This window comes from Argiope bruennichi, chromosome 8 (assembly GCF_947563725.1).
Source record: "Argiope bruennichi chromosome 8, qqArgBrue1.1, whole genome shotgun sequence".
NCBI classification, from domain to species: Eukaryota; Metazoa; Arthropoda; class Arachnida; order Araneae; family Araneidae; genus Argiope; species Argiope bruennichi.
Window position 1 is genome coordinate 86,997,757 of NC_079158.1, and position 19,920 is coordinate 87,017,676.

General features: G+C 26.0%; 1 protein-coding gene across 1 annotated transcript in view; it reads left to right on the forward strand.

Annotated features, from left to right (window-relative positions):
* The window catches only part of LOC129980683 (cell adhesion molecule Dscam2-like), a 550,882-nt gene that overhangs the window by 457,915 nt on the left and 73,047 nt on the right, over positions 1-19,920 (forward strand). Inside the window, exon 20 of the mRNA XM_056091064.1 lies at positions 5,078-5,263. Coding sequence (XP_055947039.1) covers positions 5,078-5,263 — 186 coding nt within the window. The remainder of the gene's footprint in view (positions 1-5,077; positions 5,264-19,920) is intronic.

Here is a 19,920-nt window from a genome sequence, read left to right on the forward strand (position 1 = left end):
ATATCGTTATATTCCAAATAAATGCAAAACCGTTTGAAAGGAATTTATTCTCTTCTTCGCCATTCGTTATTACACTCACTCTTTTTTACCATCATCTTACGAGGGGAAAGTACCGAGTACCATAATTACACTAATCCAATGATCCTGCGACTTATCATTGCACAGCTTTTTATCCTACCTGCAGCTAGCTTCTTTCTTTGCGTTCATCACGTCATTCGTGTTTCTGAATGTGAGATCTTTCACATGTAATTACTTTGTTTTTATGCAGAAACTCTTAAGTCGATAGTTCTTCTTCTTATGCTGCCCTTAATCACAGTCATTTAGATGATAAGGCAATTTCTGGAATAACTTGATTTCTTCTTTGGGAAATATGGAAACAAAAGTAATTTTTATCACTAAAATACATTTAATATGCGATAACGTTATGATAAAAATTCTTCCAAGTACAATTATAAATGTAGCATGCAGAATTGTCTTGATTTATTTTCTGTATTAAAATACGATACTAGGCACTTTTTACAAAAAATCTCAAATGTAAATACTTTCAGATTGCTTTTAGCAAAAAACAATTTCAATTCATTTTCGAAATAAATAAAGAGTTTTTCAAGATTTATTATTATTTTCTTCCTTTTAGTATGACTTTAATTTTATGAAATTTGAGGATTTTGACTCTTTTCTTTAAGAAAACAAATTTATATAGTTTTATGTATTTATAATAATTATAATAAGTCCACATATATATGAATTTATATATTAAATATTTTATTAATGAAAAGGGAAAAGTTACATCTGAAATTATCCATTGTTGATTTTTTAATTTAGAAAAAAGATGTAACTTTTGATACATTATGTTGGAAGTACCAGAATGAATGACCTTTCGAGTGATTAACAGAATTAATAGATATCAGCTCAAAGTTACATATCTGAAGAAGCTGATTTGATTAAATCAAAGTTTGTTTAGGTTCTAATTAATAGTTAATGATTGCCAAGAATAAGAAAAAAATATTATACCCGATCTAACGGTCAATAGATTTTTTCAGTCCGGGCAATAATCAAAAAAAAATTAATTGAATTTGAGAATGAATGTGCTATTTAAATGCGAGATTTATTTTCTACAACTAAATTTAATTACTAGTCATTTTTCGTTTTAAAGTAAATCTCTAAATCTTATAAATTTTCATCTTGTGTCTCAATGTTCATCCATTTCTGTTTTTAAAAAGCTTCATTTCTATCTTTTCTCTGACAAAATTGGGATTTTTTTTTAATTATTCCAAATTGAAGGTATTAAATAATAATGGCAATTTATATATGTTATTATTGACTTACGTAATATCAATTATGATCAACTTTGTGTGTTATAATCGACATACTTAATTTAAATTATAACAATTTATATTTCGTGTAAAATAATACATTTAAAAATAAATACTGCAATGGGATAGCTGGGAATGGACAATAAATTAAATCATTAGGAAATAAACATTTTTTTTTTTTTTACCATTACAAATATATTCTCTTCAAATCAGTTCGTTACTGTGACAAGGAGTCGAAATATATGTTGCTCCATGTTTCACAACTTCCTCCAAAATTTTTCAAGAAATTGGAATTAAGAACGTTACTATAACCAAGATTGGTTAATTAAGAAATTAAATTGAAAAGAAAGGTGTTGTTTAAAGAAATTTGCAGAAAATGGTAATGAAATTTTTCCCTTTCCTTAAAATTATTTTAAGTCGAGGAAAATGAAAACTTCTACAAAATGTGTTCCCATTTATTTTAACTGAAGCACATGTTTAAAAGTTTTCACAACTCATTATTTTCCGAACAAAATATTTTGTGAGGTCTTACAATTTTCTTCAAAACACACAATTATATTCTAAAAATGACAATTAAATATTTTAATAAAATTTAAATAAATTATAATGAACTTATCAGGAAAACAATTTCTAAAACGTTTTTCATTTCTTTCATTTCCTTTTTTTTAACGTCAATGCAGGCTGCAGGGAAAATTTCCTGCAACTACAAATCAGATTGTTCTAGATATTATTGGATATTTCTATTTTACATCTGTACTTTTACATTACTGATTACTTTTCTTTGTAATTAATATAAGAAGTTTATTTCAAAATACTTAGTATAATTTAGCAAAATAAAAGCTACATCATTATAATGATATACATCAGGCTTTTTAATCCTGTTTCCTTCCCCTGTTCTTCCAATCAGACTAATTACAAAAATTCTTAGACATTTTTTTCTTGCATTGGAACCTATTAGTTGGTTTATAAAGTATCTTAAACCGGGCTCTTATGGTTCTTTACAGAACCATAAGATTGGTTTATTTGTTTCCTTATTACTTTAAAAATAGCATCATAGTAGAAAATGTTAAAGGATGTTTAGTATTTTTAAAATATTTGAATTTAAATTTAATTATTACTTTTGAAAACTTAATTTATTGAGAAAATAATCTAAATATCATCTTCTTATTATGGGTCTTCCGTAATACATTTTCTACTTTAAAATACTTTTGTCAATGTATACATCATTTTATAAAATTTAGCTGTATTTTTAATAAAATTAAAAATCATGCTCGAGAAAGAAAAAGAAAAATAATTATTAAAATCAGCGAAATATGCAAGATATTAAATATTTTGTTTCTTGCGCAAAGAAAAATATTTTTTCATGCAAATATATATATATAAAGACTAATTAGTAATAGTTTACTCATATCCTCTATATAATATATATATCTAGAGAGAGACTAATTAGTAATTAAACTATATCCATCTGTGCTTTAGTAGTAGCTGCATTTGTGCTCTCTAAATACAATGATGCTTTTTCTATTTTTTTAGTTTTTAATTTTTTAGTTTGATTCCGAAATAATTTAGATTGTTTCCGAAATAGGTTTTAATTTCATATATATATATATATATATATATATATATATATATATATATATATATATATATATATATATATTATGCAAAATAAAAATACATTTATTAGATGGTAATTTTAAACCTTAGTTTTTGTCAGGAATGCAGTTTTGTTTCTGAAATTAAACCAGCAATTGGAGTACAGAAATTAATGATTACAAACCATTTCGATGAAATTAAATTAGTTCTATTTTCTTCTTTAAATATATTTAATCATTTTTACTGCAATAATTTAATGAGCTTTAATAATTTCGTATGGTGTAATACTATAAAGGCAGTGACGAAAAATGCAAAGGACTTCATTTCAGATATATATAATATTAATTACGATGTTAAATTTAGTAACAAAGACAGAAAAAAATAAGATGAAACTTTTATAGATATTATAGAATTTACTAAAACCGTTTCCTTAAATACAAAAAAAAAAAAAAAAAAAATAAGATGAAACTTTTATAGAACTTATAGAATTTACTAAAACCGTTTCCTTAAATACAAAAAAATAATTTGAACTGATATCCATTTTCTTTATTAACCAATAACGAGCCAACCCTTTCTTTATGAGGTACGTTTCGTAAACCTTGACCTCATGTCTTTGCTATATCTATCTAGGTTTGATTACTTAAACGGTAACTTTTCACGTATGAATTTGCATTTCGTCTGGTGATATAGTTTTGGAAAGCATTGATTTTGAACGGGACATAATTGTGGATTGAATATATGCCCTCCTAATATCTCTAAGTATGATTCAAATCATTTATTGGTAAATGAAAAGCAGAATGTACTCTTTGGTACACGTTATACTCTGTACGTATTTTTAAATAATGATTTAAAACATAAAATGTATTCTGAAACACTTTTAAATCTTAGCTAAATGAAATCGCAATTTTAGATTCATTAAAAGCTATTCTAATTTACGAAAATGAAATAAATTACAGTACGCTTAAAGCAATTAAAGTTTTATAATATTTCAATGTACCATATCCTAAAAATTTGATACAGAATTATTTAAAACTCATGGTTTTTGTCTGTATTATGCTTTTGAACAGTACTTAAAGTAGGAAGGATTTGCTTATTGTTATAATTTTTATAATTGTATTTTAATTATCTGTTCGTTTATACTTAAACAAACTTTGATTTAGTTAAATTGTAAAATTTATCTCACTCTTCACTTACAGTTTTACCCTTTGACCTTAGAATGGAGGATTTTCTATTTTTTTACAGATAAATGTGTGCATTTTGAACATCTCCATATAATTTAGGAAAGCTATTTTTTTAATTAAATATTTTCTTTCGTAAAATTTAAAAAAATAATAATAATGAATGGGGTAAATAGCTGCATTATGAATTAAACAATATGCTACTGAGAGAAATCACAATATAACAATTCAGCAATTAAAATAAAAGTCCCTTTTAATCGATATATTTTTGAAAATTTTATATTTTGATCGTATTTTTAATGCATAAACGCAATATTAATAAGAAATAAAAATATTCACATATTTTGGAATTGTTCCAAGTTCTGCAGTATAAATCTAATCCTAACATCGCTATTGCCATATATCGGTCTTATATATCAAAAAGTATTTAGAAAGGATTTTCAAACACTCAATGTTGCCTTTTGGAATAGCTATGTGAAGCTTATAACTGAAAATAAATACTTGAAACCAAATGTCTACATGATGTTCTGTAGCGTTAAATTAGGTATAATTGGAATTTTAATGTGTCAAAATACATAACTCTTCTAATTTTTGGAAATCTCTGTGTCTATATTTCCTGTTAACAGAAAATTTAAAAAAAAAATACTTCTACTTTCATCTCATATTCATCTTAAGCTAATTAGGAGAGTTCCTCGGAAACATAGATATAAACATACATTTTTGGTCGCGGTCAATTCAATTTATACTAAATCATGATTAAAGATTCCAAATAGTTATAACATAGAAAAGTAACGAAAAATTTCTCTTGAACTAACTTTCATTTAATAAATACTTATTATGATTTATGATCCTTGCGCTCCTCTTTTATCAAGACAAAAATTGTCCTCGACTGAAAGAGTTTGGCTTGTACTTGCAGAGAGTTGAATGCCCATCTCATTTTTATATATGATGCATTGGTTATGAATTATAAATGTTTTTCCAAAATTTTAGGTTTCATACTTCATCACAGAATGGACGGTACTCCGTGGCAAGAGACACATGTGACAGGGGAGCGTACAGTGTATACGTTGCATGATCTTCTATGCGGCACAAAATATTACTGTTTCATTGTTGCTACAAATAGTGCTGGGAGAGGAAATAGCAGTGAAATAATATCTACTAAAACAGCTGGAAGTTGTAAGTTTCTTTCTAATTATGTTCAATTGAATTCATTGTAAAAACTTTATTCAGTAAACTTATATCAAATAGTGTGTTATAATAATTTAATGTGTCGCGATGAGGCAAGATAATTCTTATAATCTTATTCATTGTTATTTTCTTTGGAAATTATTAATTCAAAATTAGCTTGGAAACTAATTCAATTAAATGAATTTTGAATTAATTTCTTTGGTCAAAAGGGAATGATTGCTATAAATAAAGAATTTTAAACTAAACAACTGATTTGGTATTTTTTTTTCATTGTATAAAATTTTTAGCATCTTTTTGAGTTACTACAACAAAAATCACAAGTATTTTATCATAATTAGTAACTTAAAACTGTTCAAATTTTATAGAACTGACATAATCAATTGACGTATACTAAATGATTAAAGTCCTAACGTCTAATAAAAATTATTTATATAAATAAGAGAATTATCGAATCTATAACCTGTTTTTAAAACTAAATAACATTTATATATAGTAATATTTTAATAAAAATAAAATTTTTCGCTATGAGTTTCAGCTGATTTTACTAAATATATACTAAATAATATACTTTACTAAATATATATATATATATATATATATATATATATATATATATATATATATATATATATATATATATCGTAGTAAATTTTGGCAATTAGAAAAAGCAAAGGGAATATTCCTCATTTTAACTAAATTTTAAGAAAAACCAGAAGATATTTTATACATTGTATGAATGCATATTTTATTTCATACCCTGTTTTAGTTTCAGATGTTTCAATTCTTATATTAACTAAACTCAATTAATAGGTATTATTAAAGTGAAACCAATATATGATTCCAAAAACAAAAACTGCCTACTGTTTTTGAATAAAATTAATACTTACTAAGAAGATACGAATGAATACGGCTGTTATTTAGGTTTAAAAAGATAAAGAAAAAACTTTTTAAAACATTTTTAATAAAGATTGCTTTCGAAAGTAAAATAATAATTTTTTTAGATTAAATTTTGAGAGTAATCAATAGTTAATTTACAACTCATTATTTCCCTGCTGCTAAAAAGATTTTACATTATTTATGAAATAAATACTTTGTATGACTATTTTAGCGATTTGTAAGTTCTAGACTTATTGATAAAATCATCTGTTGAAAATAAAAAACAACTCTAGAACTTTAAAAGTTTATAAGCATCTATCTCTATGAAAATCAATTTCAAAACTAATAACCGCTATATATCAAATTTTACCATCCAACTTCTCATAAAGATTAAAAACGCCGTCTCTTTCCTGCATAAATTACAAAGTTTCCTTAATTTAGTAAACTAAAATCACTTGAGATTTTGGTTTACTTTTTCAAATTTTTTTATCTTTGCTACTTATTTTGAAATCGCCAGAATGGTTACAAATTAGCAACTAATCTGCCAATTAAGAAGATTAGATCAGTATCCCAATACAAATTTCGTACGATAATTCCATATTTTTTTCCATATTAAATATGGAAGATTTAAAACAATCTTTCAATATAAATACACGAAATAAATACTATATTTAGAACATATTTTTAAATGTATTATAATTACTCACAGTATTTATGTCAACATGTTGCTTAAAAAGGAATAGTAAAATAAAGGATTTTTCGAAAAAGATTGGAATTTTTTTTTTAAATTTTTTTGAAAAATAATTTAACTGCGTTTTAAACATCATATACTTGCTATTATGTGTGATGTTTTTTTTCAAAATAAATAAATGCAAATATTAATAGATAAATATTTCAGACTTTATTTATTAACCGACTTGCTATCATTAATAGATCATAATAAGATCTAATCGAGCGATCATAATGTGCTCTGATCAAAAATGTTGAATTTAATGTTGTGTCAATATTTTCAAAGAACTGGAAATATTTGCTTATTCATTTAAGAATAGATATATTAGGAAAGCAATATCTTTTTTATATGAACTTTAACATTTACTTATTACTCCCTTTAAATAATTATTCTTAAGTAAATATGTTATTATGTAGAACAGAAATTACTTGCAAACAGAACATAACTAATCATCTTAGATCTTTATAAACAATTGCTATGAGACAGTTTGGCAAGCAAATTTGAAATTAAACCTTCTAGCTTACAAGAACCTTTAAATTTAGAAAGGACTACCGTGAATTTATTTTTAAAACTAAAGAAATTAAATAAGATTAAGAGAATAAATTCGTGTAAAGTTCTTATTTATTTTTTTATCATGTGTTAACAGGATGTTGTTTTCGTTAGGTGGTTTTGAAGCTCGAAATCGCGTAAACTATGAATATTGAAGCTCGAAATCGTGTAGGCAATGAATAAAGCATAAATGGCAATTTTCATCATCATCTTTTAATTGCATATATGTTTTTTTACCTGCTTTTGCCATTATTGCATTATTATTATGTATGCTTCTTTGAAAGCAGATGCGTTTTTAAAAGGATGACCTACTTTTACCAGTATCTATTTATTATTACGTATGCTTCTTTAACATCAGTTTTTAAAAGGTTGACGTAGAACTATGACATCATAGTTGTTATTTTCATAGAATTTAATTTTTTTCGGAGGAAATTAAATAATTTATTTTCACAATATGTTCAAAAAAACTTCACTCTCGTTTAATAACAGTTTTGATAAAAAGTATTTTCTCTCCCTCCCCCCAAATGGGAAAATATCACTTCTTTCATTCTTAAGTGGGAAACATTGAAGGATTTGACTCCTGTTCCAAGATTAATCCATTACGAAACTGTTTTATGATCTCAGAAATTAGAAAATAGCAGTTTCTGTTTACAAAAAAAATTCTATCTAAATTACTATGTTTAAAAATTTATTGGTAAATAGTTTATCATTTGTAAGCCGCATCGCGATGGAAACGCTCAGTATTCAGCATCGAAACATGGCATTCCTTTTTGTGAGAACATGATGTTGTTTTAGTTAGGGGTTAATGAATAAAGCATAAATAGCAATTTTCATTTTCAATTTTTTCTTGGCTGGCTAAAAAGTTTTGGAGCTCTCTTAAACCGGTTTAAACTAGTTAAAGACTTAAATTAATTAAAACAAATAATAACTTAAAAAATAATAATGTTATAAATAATGTTAAAATAAAAAATAATAATAACTTATAAAATAATAATCACATGATAATTTGCGATCGTAGATTTCATTTTTTCTATGTTTATTACAGTTATTTTATTTCCCTTGTTTATTTCGCAATCAGTGTAATCAAATTATAATGGCTTGTATTATTTTTTTTTAAAAGCATGTATAATGTTTTGAATACAATGAAAACAAACAAAATGCATCTAGTTGTAAATATGTTCATCAATGTTTCTCTTAGTTTTACAATTTTTCATTACCACGCCCACACACCCATTTCCTGTCTGATTTTATTGTTGATTCAATAATCATGCAATTATATAAATTATAAGGATCGAAAAATATAAAGTTTTTCGGAGACATCTTTTTCTCAAATTTCAAACCTTTCTTTTTTAATAATTTACAAAATTTATTTGAACATCATCTTAAAGTTTAATAATTTTCATATTAAATATTAAACCATTTGAAGTTTTGGTTTACAAACCATGGTGTATTAAAATGCTATACAAATCAAATATATTTCTCTATAAAGGTATTAAACAATTAGTGTATAATTTTCACATTTTTTTTTCATTAAGTCTTTCCAAATTAAAATGTCTCTGATTAAATATTAGCTAGGAATTCTGACGGACTACTAAATATTAAATAAAAATGTATAAGATTAAAATACAACTCATGTTCCTTTCATTGCTATGAAATAAGGTTAGAAATTCTTTCAGATTAAATAAAATTTAATCTATATATGACGTTTCCTAAATAAAAGCATTAGCAGCTTTCTGTTTGAAAATATTTAGTATTTAAAAACTGCTTTAATAATAATTATCACTTTCTTCAACAAATCAGGATTAGTGTGAAAACGATAAAAAGTCTTCAATGAAAAGAAGGAGCTTTATTTTCTAATATTTCATTTCAAATTTCTCATGTAAGTATAACTTTATTCCCATACATCCATTTGACTTTCATTAAATTGACTGCAGAGAAATAAATTCGTTGAATTAAAAAACAATCTTATCACATTCTTAAGGCAAAAAAGTTTGACATATAATTTTTTTTAATTTGAACTCGACTTAATTTCTTTCAGAAATTTAAAATCAAATATGATGAGAAATAATTGTTAATTAGAATGGTTTCGCTCGAATAGAATCTCAAACATTTACTTTAAAGTCAAATATTAAAAAGCATTGGCTCCATAAAAGATTAAACACCAACTTAATTTAAGCTAATATTTAATTTCGATTAAACATTTATTTAATTGCCGGCTGGAATTCAGAAAATGCAGAATTCTTCGCTGGTTACAGAGACGTAGAAAAAAAGAAGAAAAGATTTAAGCTTAGCACCTGTTTTTAAAGACTACAACCACGCTAGATATACGACCTTTCAAGACAAGAGAAATTAATTAAAACGACTCTATGGCGCTGTTTAAGCTGAGTTAAAAATACATACGTTACAGGCAATGCTATGTAATCCTAGCAACGTTAGACGAAAATCTTGGATTTTTTTTCTTCGCTTAAACATCTCAAGTAAATATTTCACGTACTTCAAAAATGCGAAAGTATAAGAGCGAAAAAAAAAAAAAAAAAAAAAAAAAGAGCACCTCGCATGTCGTCTATTTGGAAGTGAAAGAAAATTTATTTCCCTGTCCTTAGCGAAGAAAGCCTAAACTTGTTTATTTTTCTAGTTTCTAAGCTGCTCTGAAAAATTATTATCCCAAGATTATTATTAAAAAGTGGAAAACAGTTTATAAAAAATATGTTATCTGTGAGAAACTTCCAACGACAGCTAAGCTTAGATGAAAGAAAAGGAAATTCTCTGCCGGAAGAAGAAAAAAAAATTGTAAAATAAAATAAAAAAGATGTAGATATCTTTTTTTTTCTTTTTTTATAGAAACGGGTATAAGTCACGCCATTTCTTTTTCTTCTAGTCTCGAATATTTTGCTCTGATTTTTAAAATGGCATCACTTTATGTTGCACTTTGAAAACTTCATTTCAAAGACATTTATCTAAATACAAATATGGACATGTAACTATATACTATAAACAAAAACGAACTGATATGTATTTCAATTAAGTGCTTTCATTTTAAGTCTCAAAGCTTAAAATTTTTAAAAATGCTTGGAAATATTTTTTAAAACTGCAATGAATATGTGGTATGCGTGGTTACTAAAGAAACCCTACCTTTTAGTTTTCCCATCTCTTTTACTCAATATTCTATACAAATGCATATGCTATCGACCCTTATCGTGAATTAATTATTGATTTCTAAAATATAGACATATTTTAGAAATTTCTTTAGACATATACAAGTAGAAACTTTTTTATAGATATATACTTCTAGTTAGTTCTTCTGATAGGAATCATGTTTTTGTTTAAAATGCGGATTTGTTAAGAATATCCCAATAAATAGTACAAATACGACTAAGAAGAACTGCATAGAATTTACGATTTTGGATTTGCAGGTATTGGGTCAAGATTTGAGTGATAGTCTCATAAAGTAACAATTAAAATGCATATTTGATAAAATAACAAATTAATTTCAGTATCAATTACAGATAATGGTAGTAATTTAAAAATTTTAATCACCTTAGTTGGAATTATTAAACAATAAAAATAGCAACTTTCCAATTTATATTTTTAATTAACATTATTTAACAAATTGTTGATTCCTTTTTATCACGCTTTAAAAATTTATCATGCTATAAAATATATTGCATTTTTAAATTAAGGAGATTTTATGATAACATAAACTTTATAAAATTAATTTAATTTTTAGCATAATAATGTTTACAGTCTAGCATGTAGAAAGAAAAAGTATTCAAATAGCTCTACAAGACAAACCATTGGATAAATAATTATTATTTTGAAAAGTACTTAATTTTGTAGTAGTAGTGAAAAGTATTAATTTTGCAGTAGTTTTCACTAAGAAAGGTTCTTTTCCAAACATTTAGTTATTTTACTTCATTATATGCGAAATAAAAAATAATTTTAATTGTCAAAAAAAAATTGAACTGAAGTTTATATAATATGAATAGATATATATATAGCACATTTTTGCTCTTACAACGCTTTGAAGATGATTTTAAATATATTCTACAATTATAATCTACAATAAATATAATCTAAATACATGTTCGACAATTATTTTTTTTAGTTACTGGATTTATATCGATGCACATTGTGAATGTATAAAATAAATTTTTTGTGGGTTTGTGCTGGTTAACTGGTTTTCTCAGTCATATAATTCGGAGTAAAATTTGAAAATGTAATAAAGAAATACGGAACAAATGTAAACAATTATTGTATCAAGATGTTTCTGGCAAAAAAATTCATCAATCTGGCAAAACTTTCTTTTTTTTTCCCCATTTTAAAAGAAATTACAGATTTATACGAAATGACCTCGCACGATATAAAATGTATATCCTATAGAAAAAAATATCATTCCAAAGCAGTCCAAAATTTAAAAAAAAGACTGAAAATTACTTGCCATAAAGAACGGGAACTAAAATTTGCAATTCGATACATCTCGTCTGTTTAAATTTCTAAATTTTGATGATTTTTTTACTTTTTTACTGAATTTTTATTTTAATTCGTATTTAAATAGATTGATATTTGAATTCCTTAAATATTAGTATTTTTTTCTGTATTTAACTCTGTTCCATTCATATTTTTAATTTTTGGATTTTGATGTTTGAAATTTCGGGAAATTTTTTCGATTAAATTTGTAATTTTATCTTTGAATTTTTTCTATCTGTATTTTTTACTGTTTGAAATTTTCTTATTTTATATTGTGCAAATTATTTCTTTTTAAAAAAATCAATATCTTTGGATATTAGGGTCAACAGATTTAAATTGTTAGTCGAAAATCAAGCCTCCCACAGAAAATATCATTGGTTTGCATACATGCGTGAAAATGATTATTAATAATGTTTTCTGATCAGATTTATACGTTTTTCATTTTAATCATTTTTATTTCCTTTCTGTTCTTATTCTTTTTTGCCCAATACGTTTCAGTCTTATTTAAAGTTTATCTACTTTTGATAATTTTATTTCTATTTTAGATGTAGCAGCTTTCATGCACTCTAAATGCTGTATTTTTTTTCTCAATCTTTTTTTGCTTAATAAATTAGTTTCATAAATGTTACTATTAGCTTTATTATTATTTTTTTTTTTTTTGATATTCTGTTTTCACACCATTCGGCCATTATGAACAGCGTATGACTTCCATTGTCTGAGAAATTTTTCTCACATTCTTTGTTCAATGTGGGATATACTCTTCAACATTCATACTGGCAACATTCATATTGGTACAGTAAACATTCTATTGTTATAATTAAATTTTTCCATATTCATTTTGATGCTAAAGCTTAAACGGCGAAGTTCAAACAATTTCGTCGATAATGCAATTCTTAAAACAAAGCTAAGAAATTACGATCACACAACGCCCCCAGAAACAAAGCAGATCATATAATTTTATAATGAACCAATGAAAATAAGTGTTTAAAGGATATTTCAGATGAAACATGTTGAACATGACAAATATCACAAGAGCCACTATGGATTCCAGATTTTCTACTATTCATGTGCAACATTTTTAAAAGTTTTTTTAAGATACTTAGAGCTAATCTAACATGTTCGTGTATTCTCTGTCACTTCCATACCTGTAAAAGACATACCCATTATTCAAAGGATTAAAGCTCGTTTTTATTTGCCCATTAAATGTCTAGACATATCTATAATTTGATACTATACGTTTCCAGAATCAGCTTAGTAATCGAATATTTTAAAGTTAATTTATTTAAAACTTTCTCATAAACAAAGCAGCTCGTATAACTGGATAATGATCTTTCTCATAAACAAAGCGGCTCATATTCCTGAGTAAAGAATTTTTCATTATCAAAACTTCTTTTACTAGATGATGAACTTACAAACAATGGATTGCACTCAAATACTCCTGCGGTATTCCAGGCGAAAGCAATGAAATATTGCAAAGCATTGTATGGGTCGTAATATATTTAAAAGTTTTAAAACTCTTGGTCTTACTAATAATTGAGAAATACATACAAAATAACTGAATTATCTCTATATCTTTGAAATTTCCAAATTAGTTACAATTGCTTTCTGCAAAGATATACTTTATTTTATCTATACAATTCCTGAAGAATTTTTCATCCAAAATTATACTTTCTATATTAAGTTAATATTTTAGTATTTTAAACCATAATAATGTCTGTGGATGTAAAAGAATTACTTTTTGAAGAATTATGTTACCGATTATCGAAGAAGTAGTGGTTTTTGGAGTTCAGAAACTTGATAAGAATTTTACAACGTTAATTAATACGTTACAGATGTGGCTTTCACAAACAATAGAGTTGGTAAACTCTTGCTCAGTTTTGCCACAAAAAAAAGCATGGCATTTCGTAGCATGATATAAACTAACTCTGAAAATATTCTAGAAATTAGTGGTAAAGTGTTTATCGCCTGTTATGAAATATTTCATTTGTAGAGACAGATAGTTAAACTAATATATATATATATATATATATATATATATATATATATATATATATATATATATATATATATATATATATATATATATTCCTTTTCTTCTTCTAAGAAAAATGACATTATCCACACAAAAAATCACCAATGCATTTAAATTCTATTTTCATAATTTGACAGTTTAATTTTCATGATAATTGAAAAAAATTCATATGCTTTCAAAGCCTGCAGTTTCAGAAAAACACGGTGGCTATTTATAAAAAAAAATGTATCTTATGAAAATATTTAAGAAAAAAAAAGTATCGATCGCAGAATTGATGAAGTATAAAATGCGTGATATATAAAATATATATCTGCTGCTATCTCTCAAAAGTATTATATTATATATAGCAGCAAATGATTACAACAGTTTTGGAAAAAAATTGTCTTTATATGAGTAAAAGCTAAAATCAAAAATGATGCTTCGCACTCTGCAGTAAAAATTGTTTTTTCTTTTTATCTCATACATTAATTTCTAGGATGTAAATAATACACTTATAATCAAAATTAAATATGATTAACATTTTGTTTGTTTTCCACCTTTGAAAACTTTGCATTATTGTTAAAAACTTTAAACTAAAATTCTGAAAAGTGATTTTTTTTTTACATTTTAAAGCTTTTTATCATCATTTTAAAACCTTAAATTAAGGTTCTCCAAGTTAAAAAAATATTAACTCTTAATTTTAATCTACAGATTAAAAATTAGATAAAATTTAAAACTAAATTGGAAGAATTATTAGAAATCAATATTAAGTTTACAGCCAAAGAATCAAAAAGAAAAATAAAATGAATCCGGCATGAAGACTTTTTCAAGTGTCACCCTCAGGCAAGGATTCAAACCAGGGATTTTTTCTGTGAGGGGTCTGACTTTCGTCCAACAAACTAACCCCTCGTGACCCTGAAAATCTCAGGAAATTGTGGTTTTGGAGATAAGATTAGTATCACAAGATAAAAGATAATTATACAAAAACAAGTAAAAACATTTCCAAAAATCAATCCAAATAAGAACACAGCAAATCAAACAACAAAATACCATGAAAATAGCATGGACATAGAACCAAATTCATTTAAATAAGAAAGCAAAACACTTACAAATTGAAATATCTTCATACACATATACACATAAAATTGACATATAATATACACAAAATATACACATAAAATTTACATATAATATACACAAAATATACACATAAAATTTACATAAAATATACACAAAATATACACTATAAATTTAAAATATCTTCTGAAATGAAAGACTTTAAAAATGGATCTGAAGGGCTTTCTCCTCATTTTATGTTATTCAAAAGAAAATGACTATTCCCTCTTTTTATCACCAGCACGTTTGATTAGCTTATATTTTCAAAAGCTAAAATGTACTCTTGCATTTGTACATGGAAGAATGAAATTATCTACCGTTGTGTAAGAGTCGCAGAAATCACTCTGAAGGGATAGTGAAAATAGTGTCAGTTGTATTGAAATTACGTGTTTTCAGACAATTGCTGGTATAAAATTTTTAATTTCTAAGGGAAAAAAAAGGGAAATCTGATAAACTAAGAAAAATAAAATGATAATTGATTTTTAATTTTATGAATAATTTACTCAAGAATCATACGCAAAATTTGCTTGTAACACTCAGCATTTTTTGACTTATAAAAAAAGGGAATTTGTCTGATGAAAGATTAATATTTTATATAAATTGCGATTAATAACGATCAAAAACAAAATCGTAATGCCATTTGAAAGAAACAACTATTTATTTGCTGAAAAGAGTAATTTACCAAAATTAAAGATCCTTTAAAGCAATATATATATTGAATTTGAAATTAAAAATTTGAAAATAAAAATCAAGATCTCAGTTTATATTTATTATTATTTCTAATATTTATTGGCATTCATTACAAGTTATCAAAGTTTGGTTTTATTCATTTTATTTTTTTATTTGCAATAGTACGTGTCTGACAGAAAATAATTGAATTATGACTTCTGAGTTTTCATTTTCTGGATATGATTCAAACTCCCAACATGAATTATTTTTGTCTGCTCTAGATGTTGAGATTCGAAATATTGTGAATAAAAACAAAATCCGGGATACAAGTACAATAGTTTCTAAAATTTGCTGTAGTTCTAAAAAAACAGTTTTCAAAAATTCGAATATTAATTTCTTTTTAAAAAATTGGGGAACCTTTCTATGACGGACATATGAATTTCATTCCTACAATATATTTAACCAAAAGCATTACAAACCTTCAGGTTCCAAATATTTGAACCACTTTTCCACAAAATAAGTGAAGTAGAAAAGTTCCAAACAGAATTGTCCGTTTTTCTCAAATTACTGCGAATACTTTTATTTCAGTTTCTTGCGTAAATACTTGCCAATAAAAAAGTAAGAACAACAACAAAAAAGCACGTAAAATTTGGATCGAACGAATAATTATGGTTGTTGGTAGTCAAAACCTTTAGCGGTTTCAACGTGTCATTTTTGTTTTAACTTGTTTTGGCCACCATCCAACCCAGATCAGAAAACTTTTCAAAAATTTCGCATTCTTTCAAGCAGAGCTTTTTTTTTTTTTTTGTCTTGAAAGATATTTGTTTTGGTCCGAGCATCGAAGCCTTTCTTTCACGCCCGAGTTAGTAGAGAAGAGTTGAATTCTTTGGCAGAGCTCGAACAATCATGGTAACGCCTTCTCGTCAAGTTAGAATCGACCTTTGAGCTTCATACCCTGTAATGATAATAATTACACAGCGCTAAAAGAGAGACAAATGGGGTAAAATCATGGCGGCCCGTCTTCACTACTTTGATAAGATCTTTAATCAGCTTAATTTTTGTCGACAGCTTTAGTTTGGCACTTTGCTGCACTTAAAAAGAAAGGGTCTTCTCTCTTTTTTCTTTTTCTTTTTTTTTAAAAGAAAAAGTTTTACTTTGAAAAGATAAAACTAAAAATACCCCGCAGGCGTGTGTGCTTTTAAAAAATGATGGTCTCTTACCACTTATGGAGGATAACGACCATTTCTTTTTCGATCAAGGTTCAATTGCTAAAAATAAAGGCACTTTGAGCTGATGTATGGGGCTGGAGAAAAATATAAATTGCACTCAATGGTCCAAAGCAATCAGATTTTCTTCGAAGGTGCAGATTATAGAGATTGATTAAGGGAATGATGATGTCATCTAAGTGATGGCATCAACTGTCTCTTTTTCTTATGAGACTTTCATTCAATGATACAAGAAAATACTTAGAATTTAAAATTAACTGCTGAATTAAATCTGTATGTAATATATTACAGCAATTGATTATTATTTATATATCATATAAACAATTGCGTATTGTTTAGATTGTTGGGTATATAAATAATATCAGTTGTAAAAAAATTGGATCAGTTAAAAATAATTTGTGCTACATTTTTGAGAGTCAAATAATCTTCTAGTATTTGAGTTTCCAACATGCTTATAATTTCTTTTTGAAATTAAAAAAATAAGGAATGTATGTATTAAAACTTTTTGGCTTTGCGTACGTTAAACATTGAAACTGATTATAAGTAAATTTTTCCTAAACAATATAAAGTGAATAATTTCTAGAGAATTCCAAAATTTTAAAACACTAAAACTAGAAGATAATTAATTATCCGATAATATGCTCCTTTTATATTTCCACTCTGTTACTTGTGAAATTATTTGTGAAAAAATATTTAATTATGCATATTTTAATTCAATTTTTTTAAAATTTCTTTAATGCAATCTCTTATAAAAAGAGCTGAAAATAAAAATTTCTGCTGATCATTAATGATGTAAATGAAAATAATTATGGATAAGAAAAATACATTGCTCACTATATACTTAAAAAATAATCTAGAAATTTTGAAATATCATTGAATATATATATATATAAACAAACAGGTATAACGTAATTAACACATGAAACAATGCAGCCAAATCCTATCGACGCTACATGTTCGATGGCCAGCGATCCTTGTTTCTCTCCATAGTCGCTAGAGGGCCATCCTTCTATTTGTCACAAGGTTGAATTTTACTACCGTTTGGAAAGGCAAAGATTATAAAGCCATCACAGATCTTTTCATAAGTCATTTAAAGTTTTCAAAATCATGAGGGCTGTTTCCATTTTATCATCATAAAACTTTATAGTGGAGAAATATATAAATAATAAGCATTATTTTCATATTCAAGAGGAATTATATCAAAACAAAGACATTATGCCTATTAAGCTTTAATATTTTATATATATATATATATATATATTCCTTTTTTTCCATCTTAAAAATGTATGAACATCTTTTTTACGCATTAAAAGTAATTAATTATATATTTGTATTAAAGAAATTAAGGATATATTTCCAAAATATTATAAATCGATGTATATTGAGGCTACATAACCTTTGCAAAGGTATATATGGACATTCAGCAAACATCATGAACTGTCATCAAATATGCTCCTTCTTTTGAAATATTCTCCACTGCACAGCTTTTCTTTAAACATTTTTTTTAAACTGCTGTGAAAATATTAAATATAAAAAATAATCTTTTATATTCATATTTTTTCATCAATTTTAATAAATAAAAAATAAAATATTTTTCAAAACCAATTTACTGTCAATGTAATCACATAAGGTTATATGAAAATTCCCTCAAAAAATGATAAAGACCTCATTTGCTTTTTATACAAATTCTTAAGGCTGAAACCTTCCCTCAGCAACTTTTTCCACTATGTCTAGACACTATGTTAGATGACATTCTCATAATCATCCAACAAGAAGAAATGTCGCCACCTACCGTTGTTAAGAAACAGCGAAGGAAGTCAAAAAAGAATTTGAGAAACTCATTACCAAGGTTCCCGAATATTTTGTGAAAGCAAAGTAGATGAGGGATGAAATCATTTTCGGCTTAGCGTGGCTACCTCATGGTGCCTTCATATTAAACTTACATTTTCCTGAGTAACGCGGTCCATGCTCAACATGATTCAGTAATATCACCTCAATAATGGCGTCAAATTTATCCTTTCACGTGGTTAGTCACATATAGTCCCTGGAACTTGCGTGCAGTCTGGATGTAGGCTGAGATTAATTATCACATATATTACAATCTTTCCTGATATGTAAACGTCATCCTGCTCACCGCCAACTGGGCACAAGGTCTCTTAGAATCCAGGACAGCTATTGTAGGTGCTTTTATAATAGTTCGACCGCTAAAATTTTAATTAAGTCCTTCTGCGTGCTTTGATTACGATTCCTACCAAAATACTGATCGTGTGACAGGTTATATTAGAGAATATAATTGCAACGCTTTCTAGGTCAGCTTTATTCAGGAACTCCTCAACTCTTCCGGTAAAGTTTAAAGTAATTGAAATCATTTGGAATTGAATTAAGATTGAATAAAGCCCGACTCGACAATGCACCTCAATGCGTAATACATGCCTTATTATAAATGTCACCTCGGACGCTAATATATGGTTAAAAGCACTTTCGATAAACTGTGTAGTTCGTGTTTAGAAAGGACTTTGTGACAGAATGAATGACATTTATAATGGTACTTTTGATAATATTCTCATATGCATCTATTAATATAATTGTAAATAATACAAATAATAGCTACTTGAAAACTTCTTAAAATTGTTAATAAATTAATAAAAATTTTCACAATTTTAAAATGAAATTAATATAATTTACGTTCATCTATCTATCTTTACACTATATTCATGTGTGAAAGTGGCTTTCTGGTAATAGTCTTATGATAATCACTTCAAAATATTTTGAAAATACTGTTTTTTTTTTTTGTGGTAAAAAAAATAGATGCATTCGTCTAAATAACATTTTAAAAGAACTTAAAACTGCTATATCACATAAACTTGCATAATTGTTGCAAAAGAAAAACTCATTATTTAATATTATCTCAAAAATTCATTAATTACACAATATCTAATTCAAAAATTATTAATTTTTAATTTGAATGTAACCATTTGATTATATAGCAGGGTTTTTGTTT